At 43.7% G+C, this 18,342-nt stretch overlaps 2 protein-coding genes across 4 annotated transcripts in view; one reads left to right on the top strand and one right to left on the bottom strand.

Moving 5' to 3' along the window:
- The window catches only part of ATG4A (autophagy related 4A cysteine peptidase), a 29,663-nt gene extending 21,457 nt beyond the window's left edge, over positions 1-8,206 (bottom strand). For both annotated transcript variants that reach the window (XM_084814109.1, XM_084814110.1), the window contains exon 1: positions 8,131-8,206. In XM_084814109.1, the coding sequence (XP_084670235.1) occupies positions 8,131-8,140 (10 nt within the window). In that variant the 5' untranslated portion in view covers positions 8,141-8,206. The remainder of the gene's footprint in view (positions 1-8,130) is intronic.
- Positions 8,207-8,518: 312 nt separating this feature from the next.
- PSMD10 (proteasome 26S subunit, non-ATPase 10) lies at positions 8,519-18,129 on the top strand. 2 transcript variants are annotated; one of them, XM_084814112.1, is made up of 5 exons: positions 8,519-8,698; positions 11,759-11,857; positions 12,711-12,791; positions 12,944-13,110; positions 15,358-18,129. In XM_084814112.1, the coding sequence occupies exons 1-5, from the start codon at positions 8,570-8,572 to the stop codon at positions 15,509-15,511; spliced, it is 630 nt and encodes a 209-aa protein (XP_084670238.1). In that variant the 5' UTR covers positions 8,519-8,569; the 3' UTR covers positions 15,512-18,129. The 2 variants fall into 2 exon arrangements, with proteins under 2 accessions (XP_084670238.1, XP_084670237.1); XM_084814111.1 differs by having other exon boundaries at positions 12,711-12,857.
- The last annotated feature ends 213 nt before the right edge of the window (positions 18,130-18,342 follow it).

Raw genomic sequence — 18,342 nt, 5'->3', positions numbered from 1 at the left:
AATTAATTAAATAAACAGGTTCTTGCACTGGTTCAGATTCTAACCACTGATTCTTTCACCACACTATTATACTTCATCTGCCCTTTAAGACACTGGAATTAATACCTCTGACTTTTAGCCAGACTATATGGCCTTTGCCATTTGCACTTCAATATTGTAGCCAATGCTGAAACCAGATCCCATGCAGTAGGAGCCAAGCATTAAACACCATGATCTATGACTTGCACACTTACTTATTCTTTTGACTGATGAGAAAAGCAGAAGGGCTAAAATAGATAGTCTCAGAGTCAAATCTTCTCCCTCCCCGCTTTTAACATACACACAAAATACAGAGAGATGCTTATACATCGAGCTCCTGAAAACTGTGTTTCTGTTTAATTTCCTCACATATACTGTGATTATATCAATGAGGAAATGGCCTCAATATGCAAAAGCTTAACAATATGTAAGAAATCTTAGTCCCTGCCTTTATTTATAGCCAGGTCTAAAAAAAAAGTGTTCACTATGCAAAAACTGTGCCACTTAATTCAATCACAGGTAGAGGCAGTTGGTCACAGATGTAAATCTTTGGAGAACAAAGGCTTTGCAAAGCTGAGACCACAAGATGAAGAAAATACTGGACGTTTCCCCCACAAAATTGGGCAAGAGAATAAAATAAACCAAAAAGCTCATTTTCAGGGAATTTACTATTTCACACAATAGTCTCTCTTCATTTATAAAAACTAGGATGAAAAAAATTCATTTCCTTGATTTTTTTTGCTGATATGCATTTTGAAAATAACACCTTTCATGTTAAGTAAGGCATTTTACTACACAGAATATGTACAAAACTCATATTTTATAGGCCCATCCTGAAATAATTGGCTTTAGAGTAATGCTTCCACTTGTTTGGTCAGGCAAACCCAAGAAAGTGACTTCAAGATTTATATTCACAGGCTTAGACTAGTAAAATATCTTAAAGAACAGACTGCATATTAAACCTTTTTCTCCTGCACTGGGTGGAAAACATCACAAGACTCTGCTATTGAATACCTAGAAACTAGAATCTGAAACTAATTATTACAATATATAAATAGACTTGACCAAACAAATGCCCAGATGATTTGAGTGCTAAACTACACTTGATAGTGAGGAAGATGGTTTCGAATGAAGGTCCCTTTTGAAGGACTGTAATTCAGTGATTGAGCACAAGCTTTGCACGCAGAAAAGTCCCAGGTTCAATCCCTCCCATCTCCAGTTAAAAGCATCATGTAGCAGGAGAGGCACTGCCAGTCAGAGTAGGCAGCATTGGACTAGTTAGACCATTAGTCTGACCAGTATAAGGCAACTTCCTATTTTAATTTTCTTGTATTTTAGCTAAATAAGGAGGATTTGAGTCTCACCTCATAGTTGCAGGTGGACAGTTCATTGTGTGCATTTGCATGGAGCAATAAGAATCCAGCCTTATCCTGAATGAGCAATGTACTGGTGCACATAGTCCATTAGTTCCCACTTTGTTCCTCTCCACTACAGCAGCCACTAAACAAACCAAGAATGCTTTGTTTAGGATGCTGTTTGAACCTGTGATCATGGCTTGCTGCTCCCAAGCGAGCCAGGAATCATAATCTAAGGACAAACCATGACCTGCGATTCTGGCTTGTAAAGGACTTAACAAACCAGTATCTTTGATTCTAGTGACATGCTAAATAAACCTTTCCTGATTTGTTTGGTGGTCACAGTAGCAGGAAGGAGTAAAATGGAAGTGAACAGGCTGTGTGAACTAGTACACAGCTCACTCATGATATACTAGGATTCTCCAGAATCCTGGCTTATTGATCTTGGCGAACATGGCCATTGCCTCTCAGCCCATGTTAATCCATCTGTAAAATGGGATAATAGTGACTATTCTATAGAATTGCTGTAGGCATTTAATAACTAGCTTAACCTTAGAATTAGCTTAGAATTTTTTCTATCAATCTAACATAAGATTGTGTATTTGTTGGATGGACATAATAGGGCTTAAATGTTAATAGCAGCTGCTTTTGTAAATGCTGCAGTCAGCCTAAGATTGTTTAATAATATAGTTAATTGTAATAAGGACACATGGACACATGGCTCCGCACTTAGATTGCTGCTTTTCATTTTGTATATTTTTAAAACTGTAACTTTCATTTTTCTGGGTGTTGTGATAATTAAGACTTGACAAAAAACACAGTGCGCATCAAGCGCCACCATACAAAAACTATTGCTACAAAACAGCAATCTAAAGTAGAACTAACCATACTAAAATAGAAAAGAACAATACACCAGGCTAAGCTGCTCTGAGCTCTTTCAAATAAGCCAACATAACAAAATAATAGTCTTAAGGAGGTCAAAACAGCCTCAAGTTGTCAGCAGTCCTCTGGATCATGATATGCTTTAGAAGGCGGGGCTCCATGTATTTCATTTTCAGCACATTCCTTTGCTAAGCTTAGTGTCATGAGACACATTACGTCTTCCAGATAAAGAGTATAAGAGAGCGAGAAGGATTCTTGAAAGCCTGATAAAGCTCTCAGCGGTACCTACGGGAAATTCTCTCATTTTTGTTGTTCCTGACGGCAGATCCATCAGAAAACATCCTCGATATCAGGTGATGTCAAAGGTGTGATAAAAGTGATTGTTGAGAAGATAAACATAGCTTAAGATATAATCTCATCCAATTGGAAACCTCCGTTTCCAAGAATTACATTTTTATTGTAGGAACAGGTATGGCATAATAAATTAAGTTCTTTGGAAGAAGAGCAGGATACATATGTGGTAAATAAAATAAAGAAAAATTCAGTATACATTTTATCATTGGCTTTCTTGTGCTTAAAAATGTGTTTGCACTGAATCATACACCAAGGGCCATGAAGTCATGCACGAACTAACCTTTGACACTTCAATTCCCCCAGTAAAAGAATCTGCATGACACCATTCATATGCACTGCTGGTCCTATTTTTCCAATAAGTAGTGGGATATTCTAACCATTACAGTTTCAAACTGAAGACTGTGTAATGATTTTTAATATAAAGTATACTGAAATTTGGAAGAAACTCAGAAGTCTTCTTAATTCAGTTTTCATGCAAGAAATTCTGACAAGATTTGGCTTCCAACATGTTTAAGTCCCTAGCTATTGATGTCATTTCAACAGTTACTGAGGCTGGTTTCGCAAGATCAGGGAAGGAAAATAAGCCATTGTAGCTTATTTTCCCTGGCTGCGTGTACTGCATCATTACCATAATTACCATCACCAGGCATGGTCTGTCAGGTTCTTCAAACCTAGTTAGGGCGCGCAGTGGGGTTGGGTTACAAACCACCCCTGAACCCATGGCTTGTTCTAAGGGTGCGGGGTGCTAGACCCTGACTAGCTTATTTTCCTTCCTCGATCGAGCAAACCCGGCCTGAGTCTCAGGCAAACCCAGTCAGGGTCTCCATTCCATATAGAAGTAACCATGTGCTTTTTGCTGTAACCGTGATGCCAAGGATGATTTGCATTCTACGTCTAGCAGCAGAATCCAGTGAATGCTCAACTACCATGGGCAAGCTTCAGAACCTTTTCTACTTCTGAATGTCCCCTATAAAAACCTAAGCTGTTTTCACATTTCCTGAGTGATAAGGAAAGGCAATGCTATCCCTTTCTCACAAGCTGGAAGCACCCCATGGATAATGCATCCATTCTTTTCCCACAGTTCCAAGTAGAAAGAACTGCAGCCTGGGGGAGAATCATCAGTGTGTGTTCCTCCACTGCCCGAAGCATTCACCCAGCAAATCCTGCCCATAGTCTCCCTAGAATAAACTGATCAGCAGTGTGAAAAAATCTCATCACCTCCCGAAGATAAGATAACAGCATATTAGTGGGGTGTCTGCAAGTAGGAAGAAAAGAATAGATTGCCCATCTCCCACCATCTCTTAAGGGTTACCTTTAGAAGTTGGGAAAGGGACCTTTCTTACTCACTCTTCCCTGGGCCACAGCAGGCCCCTAATGCCCATGTTCTAGAGACTGAAGCAAGCAGCTTTGCTTTCATTCCCAAATTAATTAAAACCAGCAAGCTTGTGGGGAGCAAAGACTAGCCTGTTGCATTTGGATTTAAGCGTACTATTTAGCCACAAATCTTACTTTGGAGACCCTTAGGCTCAACCTAACCTATCCCACAGAGTTGCCTTAATCATCAAATTAACGCAAGTCACCCCAAGATCATAGAATAAGGCAGATACACATGCAAATAAATGAAACAGAACCATTGGTACTAGCAGTTTAGTACAATTTCTGCAGAACTGTGATTTTTCTCTGCAGTAGCTTCAGAGAGTTATAACACTGTCATTAACACATGACAAGACTGTTGTTCAGGGACATCCCTATATTGAATTAGTGACCAGTCTTACACTAATGGTGCAATCCTATGCATGTTTAGACAGAGAAAAGTCCTACAACTCCCAGCATTCCCCAGCCAGCCTATTTAAGCTTCAGCCACTGCAGATGAACTCAGGACAATGGGCACCAGCCCCAACCAGTCTTCCAGAACTGGAAGCTTGCCTTCTAACTTCTCGATTCACGCAGTTTTTGTCCAACTAGACAAAGCATCAGTTCACACAAATATCCCAGACATAGAGATAGTCAGGTCTTACTACACAGGATGGAGAAAATATCACCAACTGTGATGGTGGGTCATTATTTATTTTTTAAAAAAATATTTCTGGGCCACTTTACAGAACAGGGTTCTTTCCAGGCAGTTTACAATGATAAAAACATATTCCTATTACAAAACATTACAATTTCAAACCAACTAAATATCACCCAGTGAGCGATAATTACTCAATCCTTAAAACACTATGCAGCCTAGCATAAAAATAACCAGCCAATTATCCTCAAACAACCTCAATACAATCACTTTAATTAAACCTTCATTATCACCTTACCACTTATCACCTTTTAAAAAGTTAGTTATGCAGAGAATGCTTTGATTACCCTGTCATGCTTGCATCTTGAGATGCTCATTTAAAAAAACATTTTTGTAACTTAATTGTGAAGAGTTGGGTCTCTCTCATGTTTGTATAGTGGCCAACATTGTAATCTTTTGTCATTGGGTCCCAAGTGGCCTCAATGGCACATTCCACTGGTTTAAGTTGCTGCAATAGTTGCAACCCCTCCTGGAGGGTAAGAGCCTGGACACACCCTGGTAACCTCCAGGTGAGATTACTACAATACACAGAGATGTCTTTGAAGCCTTCTCTGAAAGTTTAATTAGTCCAGAATACAGCTGCTCTTCTCCTAACTGTGACTGACCATACAGAACATTTCAAGTCAGTCTTCTGGCCCATTTCCAAGCATAATCCAAAGTGCTGGAGGCTTACCTTTAAAACCCTATGGGGCTTGGAATCTGAGTCTCTAAAGGACAGTCTTCTCCATTCTGTACTTGCCCATGAGTTGAGATCATAACCTAAGGCCCTTCCATTGGTGCCCCTGCCTTCCAAAATCAGGTGGGTGGCGTCCCATCTATGGAACTATATCCCCTGGGACCTACTCTGATGTCCTCATATGAGGCAAATACTTTATTTTCCTAAGCTTTTTAGAACAGTAGCTGAAATTGGTTTACTTGGCTCATGTGTTTTTATAACCTCTACTATTATAATCACATTATTGACATATGTTACTTTATTGCAGGGATGGGCATTGTAGTGGTCAAGATGTTTTGGCTTACAACATCCTAGCCAGCATAGTCAAGGGTAAGGGATGACAGGAATTGTAGGCTAAAACAAGTTGCCCATCCCTGTTTTTTGTTCAAAATTGATATTGCCTGAGAGAGTATATTACTGGGAACAATTAAAATCCTGTCCACCATTACTGGGGAGTAAGCCCCACTGAACTCAGTAGGACTCACTTCTGAGTAAGCATGTACAGGATTGCACTAGAAGACTGATTTGTGGTCCAGGAAGTTCCCAATTCAAATATAAGCTCTGCTAGGAACTTATGTGACCTTAGACAAGCCACTCATCCTCACCCTCAGCTCCCCACCCATACACATCTCCAATACTACCAGTTGGCCTTAAAAGGCCTGTTGTGAGGATTACTGAAACAATATACAAAAAGGTATATAACACTTGAAAGACATGTAACTGCTAAGTATTAATTTGTTAGCATTATTATTAACAGTGGAGAATGGGGTGGGAATGGGTGGGGAGGCAGGATGATAGTCAAGCCAGGCAACACAAACAAGCATGTGTGATCTGCTGTAGCACACTGACTAGGAGATTGAGCTACAACTTAGGAAGGCTCCAGTTTGAAACACTTCTGCCGTGAACTCAGTTGGGAAACTCAGTGAGCCGCTCTCTTTCAACCCCACCTGCAACAACAAAACTTACGCAGAGCTCTTTGAACACTTAAAAGTGCTACCTAAATGTATAAACACTATGATTCCACCAGTACCCTCAGACTCTTTAGGGAACGTCCCCATCACACAGACTTGGGCTTTATCATGCCACTTGACTGCAAACTCAAACACAACATAGAAAAAGGTCCAATGTAGCAAAACTGAGAGGCCCTTTCAGGTTTCCTTACTCCAGCAGATCCGGAAGGCCTGACTGTTTTTATTACAACGGAGTTAACATCCTGTTCTGGTTTGCCTTTCTCTCCCAGACCCACTTTTTTTCTTTTCTTCCTTTGGCTTTAACAGTGTGGATTAATAGAAAAGCAGGGTGTGATGTAATTTAAATAAGAAAGAATGTGTGGCAAAGACTAACACATTTATTCTGGCATAAGCTTTCGTGGACACTGTCCACTTCCTTAGATGCATGAAGTGTTCACTTCAAGTTGGGAGATCTATATACACATGCTGGGGGGAGGGGGAGTAAACTGTGTTGTCAGATGGAATTGCAATTTCATTATCTCACCATAAACACTTTATGGCTCTGATGAAGTCGACTAGAGTCCACGAAAGCTTATGCCAGAATGGACTTGTTGGTCTTTAAGGTGCTACAGTTGTTCTTGCTGCATGAGGTTAACACGGCTACTCCTCTGGAAACATGTGTGTGCATATGTATACACGTACATGCAATATGTAACATACATGTCTAAAACAAACACTGAAAACTACGTATTCATATGACAAAATATCCATGATAGCAATACTTCAAAGGGGGGAAACAGCTTCTAAAAGGACCCTGGGGAGGATTTTAATTGCTCTGATGAAGCTGACTAGAGTCCACGAAAGCTTATGCCAGAATAGACTTTAAGATGCCACAGTTGTTCTTGCTGCAACAGATTAACACAGCTACTTCTCTGGAAACATGTGTGCGCATATGTATACACGTACATGCAATATGTAACATGCATGTCTAAAGCAAACACTGAAAACTATGTATTCATATGACAAAATATCCATGATAGCAATACTTCAAAGGGGGTAAACAGCTTCTGAAAGGACCTTGGGGAGGTCTTTAATTGCTGATGAAGCTGACTAGAGTCCACGAAAGCTTACGCCAGAATAGACTTTAAGATGCCACAGTTGTTCTTGCTGCAACGGATTAACACGGCTACTCCTCTAGAAACATGTGTGCACATATGTATACACGTACACGCAGTATGTAACATGCATGTCTAAAACAAACACTGAAAACTACGTATTCATATGACAGAATATCCATGATGGCAATACTTCAAAGGGGGGAAACAGCTTCTGAAAGGAGTTTGGGGAGGATTTCAATTGCTTTGATGAAGTCGACTAGAGTCCACGAAAGCTTACGCCAGAATAGATTTGTTGGTCTTTAAGGTGCCACAGCTGTCCTTGCTGCATGAGGTTAACACGGCTACTCCTCTGGAAACATGTGTGCGCATATGTATACACGTACACGCAGTATGTAACATGCATGTCTAAAACATACACTGAAAACTACGTATTCATATGACAGAATATCCATGATAGCAATACTTCAAAGGGGGGAAACAGCTTCTGAAAGGAGTTAGGGGAGGATTTCCCTTGTGACATAAGCTGTTAATTGGTTGAACTATTAAAAAGAAAGAAAGAAAGGAACTGACTTAACGGCGGGGGGGGCTGGGCTCCTCAGGCACAACTAAGCCCCCTCCTCACCCCCAGCCCCTCCTCCCCCGCCCCTCCCTGCCTCCAGCCCCTCACCAGACTCCATCCTCCTTCGCAGCCAGCACCATCCTCTCCTCCTCCTCTTCTCCTCTTTTCTTCCCGCTCCTGCTGCGCGGAGCCTCCCGCTCCTCCCCACAGAAAACAACACGACGACAACCGCCGCCGCCGCAGAGCACGCCGGGAGCTGCAGTCCGGCCGCCGGCCGGCCGGACGTCCATTTTCTTTCCCCTCCCGCCACGTCCTACAACTCCCATCAGCCTCCGCTTCCGAACGCGCGACGGAAAGAGCCGCTCTCGGAGCTCGGCAGGGGGGCGGGAAGGAGGAGCGGGCGGGCCCTGGACGGGCATTGGCCACTTGGCTTCTGAGGCCCCCCGCGGATTGGCTGCGTGAGGAGAGGGAGGGAGGGAGGGGCCCCGCCCACTTCGTCCTGAGGGGGAGCCGGCCGGGTTCGCGGCTGGGCCTGGCGGCCTGCGTGATGGAAGCGGAAGGTAGTGGCGGGTCCGTGTCCAACGTGGAGCTGTGCAACCTGGCCTACGCGGGGCGCCTGGAGGAGCTGAAGGCGCGCCTGGCCGCCAACCGGAGCTTGGCGACGCGCGCGGACCAGGTTGGCCTGGCAACGGGGGGGGGGGCAGCGGGGGCGGGGCCACGTGCTCTGCGGGGGGGGTTGTGGGGGCTGTCAAGGTGTCATTTATTTTATTTTTATTTATTAAATTTCTTAATCGCCCGTCTGGCCGGTCACCCGGGCACTCTGGGCGAGGTACAATAATACAACAGTTTAAAACAATAACATTCCACGTTAAAACATCGCATTTCTAAAAAAATAGCCTAGCCCATCCCAAATGCCTGCCTGGACAACCACGTTTTGAATGCGTGGCGGAAGCTCATTACAGAGGGGGCATGGCGGAGTTCCCTGGGGGGGGGAGTTCCGCAGAGTGGGGGCCACCACAGAGAAGGCCCTCTCCCTCGTCCCCACCAGCCTAGATGTCCTGAGGCAGTGCCGTGGTTAAGTGGCGTAGTGGTTAAACTCTCAGACTGGGGCTGTGGAGAAGCAGGGCAGCTACGTCACTTCAGACCCTGGACTCAGTGAACGTAAGGACTTAAGAACAGCCATGCTGGGTCAGGCCAAGGGTCTATCCAGTCCAACATTGTGACCACACAGTGGCCAACCAGCTGCCTACAGGAGACCCACAATCAGGACACGAGTGCAACAGCACCCTCCCACCCTCGTTCCCCAGCCACTGGTGTCCCGAGGCACACTGCCTCTGATACTGGAGGTAGCATTGAGCCAGCAGAACTAGCAGCCATTGACAGCCTTCTCCTCCAGGAATTTGTCTAGCCCCTTTTAAAGGCATCCAAAGTAGTGGCCATCACTGCATCTTGTTGAAGTGAATTCCATAGTTGTAATTCCATGCTGTATCAAGAAGTCCTTCCTTTGATCTGTCCTGAGTTTCTCACCAGTTGGCTTCATGGGGTGACCCACTGGGTTCTAGTATCATGGGAGAGGGAGAAAAATGTCTCCCTACTCACTTTCTCCACACCATGCATAATTGTGTACACCTCTATCGTGTCTCCCCTTACTCGCCTTTTTTCCAAGATAAACAATCCCAGCTGTTGTCACCTTTTCTCACAGGGGAGATGCTCCATTCCCTTAATCATTTTAGGGCGCAATCCTATGGCCACTAGTCAGCGGCTAGTTGGCCATAGGATAGGTCAGCTCCCTGAGAACTGACCTTCACCCCCTCCTGCGCCGCCTCATAGGCAGCGTGGAATGGCCCCACGCTCAGAAGAGGCGCGCGGAGCAGCAAAAATGGGGCGTTCCTGGAGGTGTGCTGGGGTGGGGAAGTTGGAAATCCGGTACAACACATCCAGTGTGTTGTCCAGCCAGTGCTTCCCACCCTCCAACTTCCCGAAATCGGCTGTCTAGCCACAAATGCAGGGCAACTGAAGCATGGAGGGGACAATCCCCTCCGCGCTTCTCCTGCCCTGCATTGGATAGGTGGTCATCTCCGAGTTTGGAGGCAGCCGCCTATGCCGGTAGGATTGCTGCCTTACATGCCCTTTTCTGCACTTTTTCCAGCTCTACAATATGCTTTTTTAGGTGCAGCGACCAGAACTGTGCACAGTATTCTAAGTGTGGTCACACCATAGATTTGTGTAAGGGGAGTATGATTTTAGCAGTTTTATTTTCAAGTCCTTTCCTAATTATGTCTAACGTGGAATTTGCCTTTTTCACACCAGCCACACACTGGGTCAACATTTTCAAGGTTCTCATCGTATTTCCCACACACACCACCTTTAGACAGCCATGTGTATTACTTCAGTTGTGAAGCACTATTAATAAATAATAATAGTAATAATAATAATAAATAAGCATGCAACTAATATTTATCTTCTGTTCTCCCTGCCACCATTCCTTGCTTTACAGCTGTTTCTATATTCCTGATACGTTAGAGCAAAAAAGAAAAACAAAACAAAACCATCAACCCTTTAAAAACCAAGACGTCCTCTTGAGCATGTGCAGTCTCACATTTTAAACTCATTTAAAACATAGCTCCATCATGCTTACAGGGATTAAATGGAGTTTTCTGCTGCTGCCCTGATGCTAAACCTAAATACTTGGGAATAAGCACATTGTGTTGTAGAAAAGTATACTGTATATTTAAATTAGAAATAACAAAATGAGTGTCTGTAACCATGTATGTGCCATCCATCCCCTGACTATAAAATGTTTTTTTAAAAAATAAGAAATAAGAGAGGATGCTGCGGCAAGCAGTGTCTGCCACAGTGGGCCCTGACATGCCCATGCCAGCCCAGTTGCTGAAGCTGGGCCTGTTTGCTGCTCCCCCCTTCACCTGCTGCTCTCTAGGTGGTCCTTTGAGGCACCTCAGCTAAACCTGCCTCACAGGGTTATTGTGAGGATAAAATGGCGGGTGGGGAGAGCTCTGGAGGAACGGCAGTCTAAGAGTGCAATTCTATGCAAGTTCAGACAGAAAAAAGGCCAACAACACCCAGCCTTTCCCAGCCAGGCATGCTGGGGCATGCTGGGAGCTGTAGTCCTTTTTTCTGTCTGAACATGCATAGGATTGCACTTTCAGTTAGTTGAACTTGGTTCCCATTGAAATCGATGGGACAAGTTAGCCATGACAACTTAGTTCAGCTACCTCAGTTTGAATCCAACCCAATATATTTGTTAGCCTTAAGGTGCCACAAGACTTTTTGCTCTTGTAGGGAAAATAAACAGCACAGCTAACCTTCTGGAAGTAGCCTCCTTCTCAGAGTTCCCTCGGGGAAGGAGAAAATTCTCCGGAGGAGAGTTTCAAACTTTGAAGCCACACCCCTCTCTTGGATTTTGTATGCAACACCTATGCTATTGATAGATTGACCATAATGTCATGCTGGAGAGCATGTGTTCTGCAACTATGAAGCCTTTACTACTAAATTGCACCATTTTTATTATGACCACTCATAAGGTGGGTGGGGCAGGGGCAGTTTGTTTGGTGAAGTGCTCTTTCAGGGCTGCCTGGAGAACAACACACAGATTAGCCAGCCTTACTCTTGCTCAGTGCACATTAACAGGAGATGCTCTGGTCCTATCTGTCCTTTTTCAGTTACCTGTGGTCAGTTTCAGATGTGCTACTAATGCTTCTTTGTGTTCTGCATTTAGGATAACAGGACAGCCCTACACTGGGCATGTTCAGCTGGACACACAGACATTGTTGACTTCTTGCTAAGCCTGGGGGTACCTGTTAATGACAAAGATGATGTAAGTTCTAGACTCAGAAGTTTTCAAAAACTGCTTGGGCTGAACCTTGTGTGTATAGTTCCTTACATGGCTGGACATCTCTGTTTTGCTAAGAAGCATTGGTAATATAAGGAGTATTTGTGGGGTAGGCGGAGTGTTCCTTCTGGCTGTTCTCAACAGGAGTAGAATTCTTTTGTGGGGATTCCAGGGTCCTTTTGACGTAGAGTTTCTGAGCTCCATCTCTGTTGTAATATGCTGTACATTTTTTGTAGGGTGTGGGCGGGACAGGACAGGACAGGACATCTTCAACTTCACTATCTGCAACCCATAGTTAACAAACAGCCCCTCCATGTTAAATTGAGGTGGTATGTTTCCTGTAGGAGGACTGTGCCATATTAAAAGGATACTTTGTAATGAGCAAATGAATCAACCTTCAGTTTGTTCTTGGGTTAGAAGTCTTGAGTTGTTCTTCCTCAACAGCCTCCAATTCTGGGTTTGGACATCATGATAAATAACCGAGCATTCCTGGGTTAGCTCAGTGGGAGGATGAGAGCCAGCTCATTCTCAGTTCACTATTCCACGTTTTCGAAGTGAGAACCAGGTCAGTGTATATGAGGGGCTTTGTATACTTAACACATGCTTGATAATGTAAAGTAGCATTACTTATTCACAACAACTTTGTGAAGCAGATAACTTATTTTTTCTAATGTTTTAGAGAGGTAACCGCACAGTATCCACCACGCTATGCTAACTCCTTTGTTATTGCCACTCAAAGGATTGGAATACTTTCTTGGCAACAAAAGAATCCGCTTGCCTGCCCTGCTACTGTGAATTGTAAGTCTTATGTTATCTTGTGTATCCTCTGACATTTCAGGCTGGTTGGAGTCCGCTGCATATTGCTGCTTCAGCTGGCCGAGATGAAATTGTGAAGGCTCTTCTTAGGAAAAGTGCTCAGGTGAATGCTGTCAATCAAAATGGCTGCACACCTCTGCATTATGCAGCATCCAAAAATAAGCAGGAGGTATGTTTTTTAATGTGTTGGCTCATCGTCTTCTTGCTTAGCACAAAGCAACCAGCTGGTAATCTTTTCCCTCTCTTCACTATTAGATTGCACTGATGCTGCTAGAGAATGGAGCTAATCCAGACGTAAAGGATCATTTGGACTCTACACCATTACACAGAGCGGCATCCAAAGGAAACCTGAAAATGATACAGATCCTTCTGAAGAACAAAGCTTCTGTCAATCTACAGGATTCAGAAGGAAACACACCTCTGTAAGATCTAATATATTTGTGGTATATGACTGACCAAGAAAGAGTTGTGGTTGTGGTGGACACCTTGATGAAAATGCCAGCCCAGTGTGCACCTGCTGTGAAAAAGGCAAACTCCATGTTAGGCATAATTAGGAAAGGAATTGAGAATAAAACTGTCAGTATCATGCTGCCCTTATATAATATCATACTGCCCTATGGTGCGGCCACACTTAGAATACTATGTACAGTTCTGGGCACCGTACTTTAAAAAAGATATTGTAGAGTTGGAAAAAGGGCAACTAAAATGATCAAGGGGATGGCGCAGCTCCCCTATGAGGAAAGGTTAACAACATCTGGGATTGTTACGATTGGAAAAAAGGTGAGTAAGGGGAGACATGATAATGGTGCACAAATTATGCATGGTGTGGAGAAAGTGGATAGGGAGACATTCTTCTCCCTCTCTCGTAATACTAGAACCCAGTGGGGTCATCCCATGAAGTAGATTGGTGGAAGATTCAAGACAGATCAATGGAAGGACTTCTTCACACAGTGCATAGTTAAACTATGGAATTCGCTAAGACATAGTAATGGCCACCAATTTGGATGGCCTTAAAAGGGGGGTAGACAAATTCCTGGACAAGAAGGCTATCAATGGCTACTAGTCCTGCTGACTGTATGCTCCCTCCAGGATCAGAGGCAGTGAGCCTATGTACACCAGTTGCTGGGGAACCTGGATGAGAGGTTGCTGTTGCACTCATGTTCTGCTTGTGGGTTTCCTGTGGGCAGCTTGTTGGCCATAGTGCGAACAGAATGCTGAACTAGATGGACCTTTGGTCTGATCCAGCAGGGCTCTTTGTCCTAGTTTGTTTGAACAATCGCTGTCAAGTGCGTGGATGTTAAGCTTTCCTTCCTTGGCAGTGCAACACAAACTCTTCCTTCATGTTGAGTTTATCCTGCATCCTCAAATTCAGGAATTTGCTTTTTACAATATTAGCTGAGATTCTCAGGATTGTATGAGAGAGGCTTTATACCAGGGTTTGGGGCACAGACATAGCACACAGATGGTATATAACAAATTCCTAAATCCCAGTTAGTTCAGTGAGACTTACTCTTGCAGTGGGAAGCTCAATCTTAGGCATATGGAACCAATTACCTAGGAAGGTAGTGGGCTCTCCCACACTGGAGGCATTCAAGATGAGGCTGGACAGCCATCTGTCGGGGATGCTCTGACTTGAATTCCTGCATTGAGCAGGGAGTTGGACTTGATGGTCTTGAAGGCCCCTTCCAACCCTACTATTCTGTGATTCTTATTTACTTAAAGTGCATCTCTCTGAGTTTAGTGGGACTTAACTTCCAAGTCATGGGTGCACAGAATCGCAGTTCTTGTTTCAAACTGTGGGATTCTTTTGCATCAAATTATAGTGTACATTAATAGTAATTTAGAACCAAAACCATGGTATGAATTCCAGCCATACAGCAGGTGAATTATGAGTTAAAGTTGTTGAGGTTGTCCTCTGAGCACCCCGCTTCATAACTTCACATATTGCAGCACCATCTGGAGACAGCGAAGGATGTAACCATGGTTTGCCACTTCAGACAACATGCTGAACCATAGTTAAGCTTCCTTGATCATGGCTTAGCATGGTGTTTTAACTAAGCTGGAGGGAGCAATCTTATGACCGCTAGACACTGTCTAGGGGGCCATAGGATTTTTTGGTTTCTGGGAACTGAGGTCAGAGCCAGGGCTCCGAATGCGGCTCCCAGAAACCACTCTCCCTGCCCGCTCGCAGCCAGTGTGGTTCTCTCCACTCTGGCTACATCTCTGTGCTTGAAAACGGAGCACAGAGACAGGGAAACGGGGACGGTCCTGGGGGAGGGGAGGAGACCGCAGGAGCCGCTTTATGCAGCTCCCTATGCATGGTGTGGCCTCCTTCCCTCACCCTCCCCGAAGCCGTGGCTAGACGGCCGAAATCAGCTGTCTAGCCAAAACTGCAGGGCAGCCACAGCACAGCTGAGGATCACCCCCGTGCTACGGCCGCCCTGCATTGGATACTCAGCAGCCTCTGACTTTGGAAGCTGCTGACTCTCTCAATAGGATTGTGCCCTTACTCACCTAAACATAAATGATGGAATTTCATTGTGTGTGGGGGGGGTAATTCAGGTCTACTTTTAAAGTATTTAAAATTCCTATATTCCTGCGTAAATTCCATGAGGCAGACAAATCATTACTACCTGATAAGAGTTGATCATTCTTGGTCTTATTTGCAGCCATTTAGCCTGCGATGAAGAGAGAGTGGATGAAGCTAAACTATTGGTGTCCCACGGTGCAAGTATATATATTGAGAACAAAGAAGAAAAGACTCCACTGCAAGTCGCGAAAGGTGGCCTAGGATCCATACTTAGGAGGCTAGTTGAAGGCTAGCAGCACTGATTTCCCTTCTTGATGGACTCGCTAAAGACTGTTCACTGGTGTGGGGTTTTTTTTTAATTGGCTTTAACAGTCATCTCTTGATTTATTTTTGTATTGTACTGTGTCTGTTAAATTTCCCCTACATCTGCTGTGGCCAAACAAAACTCCCTTTAATTTCTTGTTACTATGTTTATTTCCAGTTTTTAAAGTACAATTTCCTCACATGGGGCCTTGGTTAGAGCCCGGATTTTCTTGCAGAGGACCTCAGAAACCATCCTCCTATTCTGGTTCTATCAATCTTGAAGTATAAGCTTGCACTTAATGTATCCAGTATTCCTCAAGCGAGCACATGCAGCCTACAGGTTGTTCACTGTGAACATTATCAGCTTCCTTTCTTCAGTTCAAATGTCAACATGGTTGTATTGAATAAAAGCAAAAAGCATTGGGGTCCTGTGTCTACAAAAGGCTCAGAAATGGGTGAGTAGGGTAGCTTTGTCTTAATCAATAGTTACCAGGCATGGGGTTGCTTTGCTTTAATATTTTTCAGAATTGTTCTTTGAAGGAGTCACTTGATTCCGCCCTATGCCTTGTCTGGGGGAGAGTGACAGGAATGGAACTTTGTAGGAAGGCAGTGGGCTTATGTAAAGCACCTATAGGTCTACTAAGTCTGCAGGTAGAAATAATTTCACTTCTGAATAAAGATAAAAGTGCTGTGGCACCTTAGAGATTAACAGGCTTACTCTGTGTCATGTGCTTATATAGGCAACTGTCAACTTCAGTGGACTGTTTATGAAAAGGAAGTTGCTTGTTCCTTAACCATTCTCTTTCTCGGTGTTACTTGGCAGTATTTTAAGCAGAAGTCTAGTTTTTGCCAGTAAGATAGACTGTTCTGAGTTTCCTTTGTACGGATCATCCTCCGCCCAAGTTGGATTTTGTTTCTCTTCTCCCTGGCCCCCAGTCGTGCTAGCTCAATGTTTTTGAGCCATGTGGCATAATGCTAATGCTAAGAGCTTTATACAACTGGAGTGATATGTTATATGTTAAGCTACTTAGAATAAAATACACTTTGCTCCTTAAATTGGTCCAGTGTCTGAAAAGCAGCATTCCCTAAGGCACAAGAATAGCCTTCCAGCATCCTACAAGCCCAGCTTTTGCAAGCAGCAGGAGATTGCTGCTGCATTTGGTGTAAGACATGCACCAGATGCTCCATGTAGAGAAATGTTAAGCAGTAGGGACACCACTACCAAATAGTTACGAATCCTGACTGTATAGATTGATGGGCCTTTAGGTAACTACCATTATGTGAATGTAGTTCTATTTTTCTCTGGTGGTTCATGCTATGTGACTACTGGTAACAGTCATTCCTGGTTCTAAGGCTGAAAAAAGAAAAACAGTTGTCTTCTATTCACTTTTTCATAACGGTCAATTTTATATGTAACACTTTATTAAGAGGTTTCGGGATCAGAACTGAACACATACTCTGCATTTGGAAGGTCCCAGGTTCAATTACTATTATCTCCAGTTAAAACAGCTAAGTTAGTAGTTGTTGTGAAAGACCTCTGCCTTAAACCCCAGAGGGCAGCTGCCAGTCAGTAGTAGTATTATGTATGGAAGTATTACTTGGGGGCACAAGACTTCTAAATATGTGGAAGAGCTGTGCCCCTTAACTCTTTGGCTGTGATCCAGCTGCATAACCCCCAGCCCTTTCCTGCTGGGTCCCACCAGGTGCATGAGCTCTTGGAAATGGCTCCCAGGTTGCAGGTTAGGGTTCAGTCAAGGGCTGAATTCAATTTCAGAGAAGCTCTCAGGGGCCGCATTCGGGGGGGGGGGGGGCAGGATATACCATCTTATTGAAGCTTAAGGCTTTTAGTGCCAGTCCCTAAGCCTTAGGAGAGGCATTTTATCCTTTTAAAATGGGGAGGGGGCTGTACAAAGCCAGGAAACCATCAAATGATCACTAGTAATGGAGGAAAGGGGCACAGTCATCTGGGGAACTGTGGAGGGCTGGATTGGGACCCCTGCCTGAGGTTCTGCACTCCTCCCCTAGGTGAACAAATAGTTTTACCTACTATAATGCAGCTTCTTATGTTTCTAATTTTGGCTAACTTTCTCCATAGCTTTTAAGTTCTGTATAGTACTTCATCTCAGGTTTGGATCTAGATTTAGTCATACTTGAAATAGGCCCCTTAAAATCAGCTGGAAAATTACGATTAAAGTCCCATTAATTTCAGCGGGTCTACTCTAAACATGACAAAGCCTGGATCCAACCCACCCACCCAATGTGGCTGGAGCGTGCGTGCGTGGAGGGAACATTGCTGATAAGCATTAACATTGTTTTGTCATCACTACAGCGCTACTGTTCGCAGTATAATGTATTTGGGGAAGAATCCATCCCCATATACAGGATGTAGGATTTGATGTCGAGAAGTTTTTAATGCATTTTTTACCATTATCCAAAAAAAATTAAAATGGAGGATTTTGACAAAAGTTTATTACACTTGGTAGTAACAAAATAATCAATGCAATTCCCTATTCTTTTTTCATGTTGCTATATGTATAGAACCCAACAGCAGTGATCACAGCTGAGAATGAAGGTGTGTGTATTAGGAAATAAAATACAGTTTCATTTGAGTACTGTGAGCTCCTGTACAAGACACAGATTGTTGGCAAAGCCACTAAATCAAATCGTGAAAAAGATTGAAGTGTCCAGCTAAACACTTTATCCAAAACTATATCCATGCTAGAAAAGGAAATGCAACGAACACTTGATTATATTAGGGATCCCAACGAAGCCAAGCGTGGCTGCTTAAGAAGCTATATATTTCAAAAATCTACACAGGTGA

The sequence above is a fragment of the Heloderma suspectum genome, chromosome 9, assembly GCF_057233095.1.
Source record: "Heloderma suspectum isolate Gila_16-S chromosome 9, 16-S_ref, whole genome shotgun sequence".
In the NCBI taxonomy this organism is placed as follows: domain Eukaryota; kingdom Metazoa; phylum Chordata; class Lepidosauria; order Squamata; family Helodermatidae; genus Heloderma; species Heloderma suspectum.
This window is presented reverse-complemented; position numbering and strand designations above follow the sequence as displayed.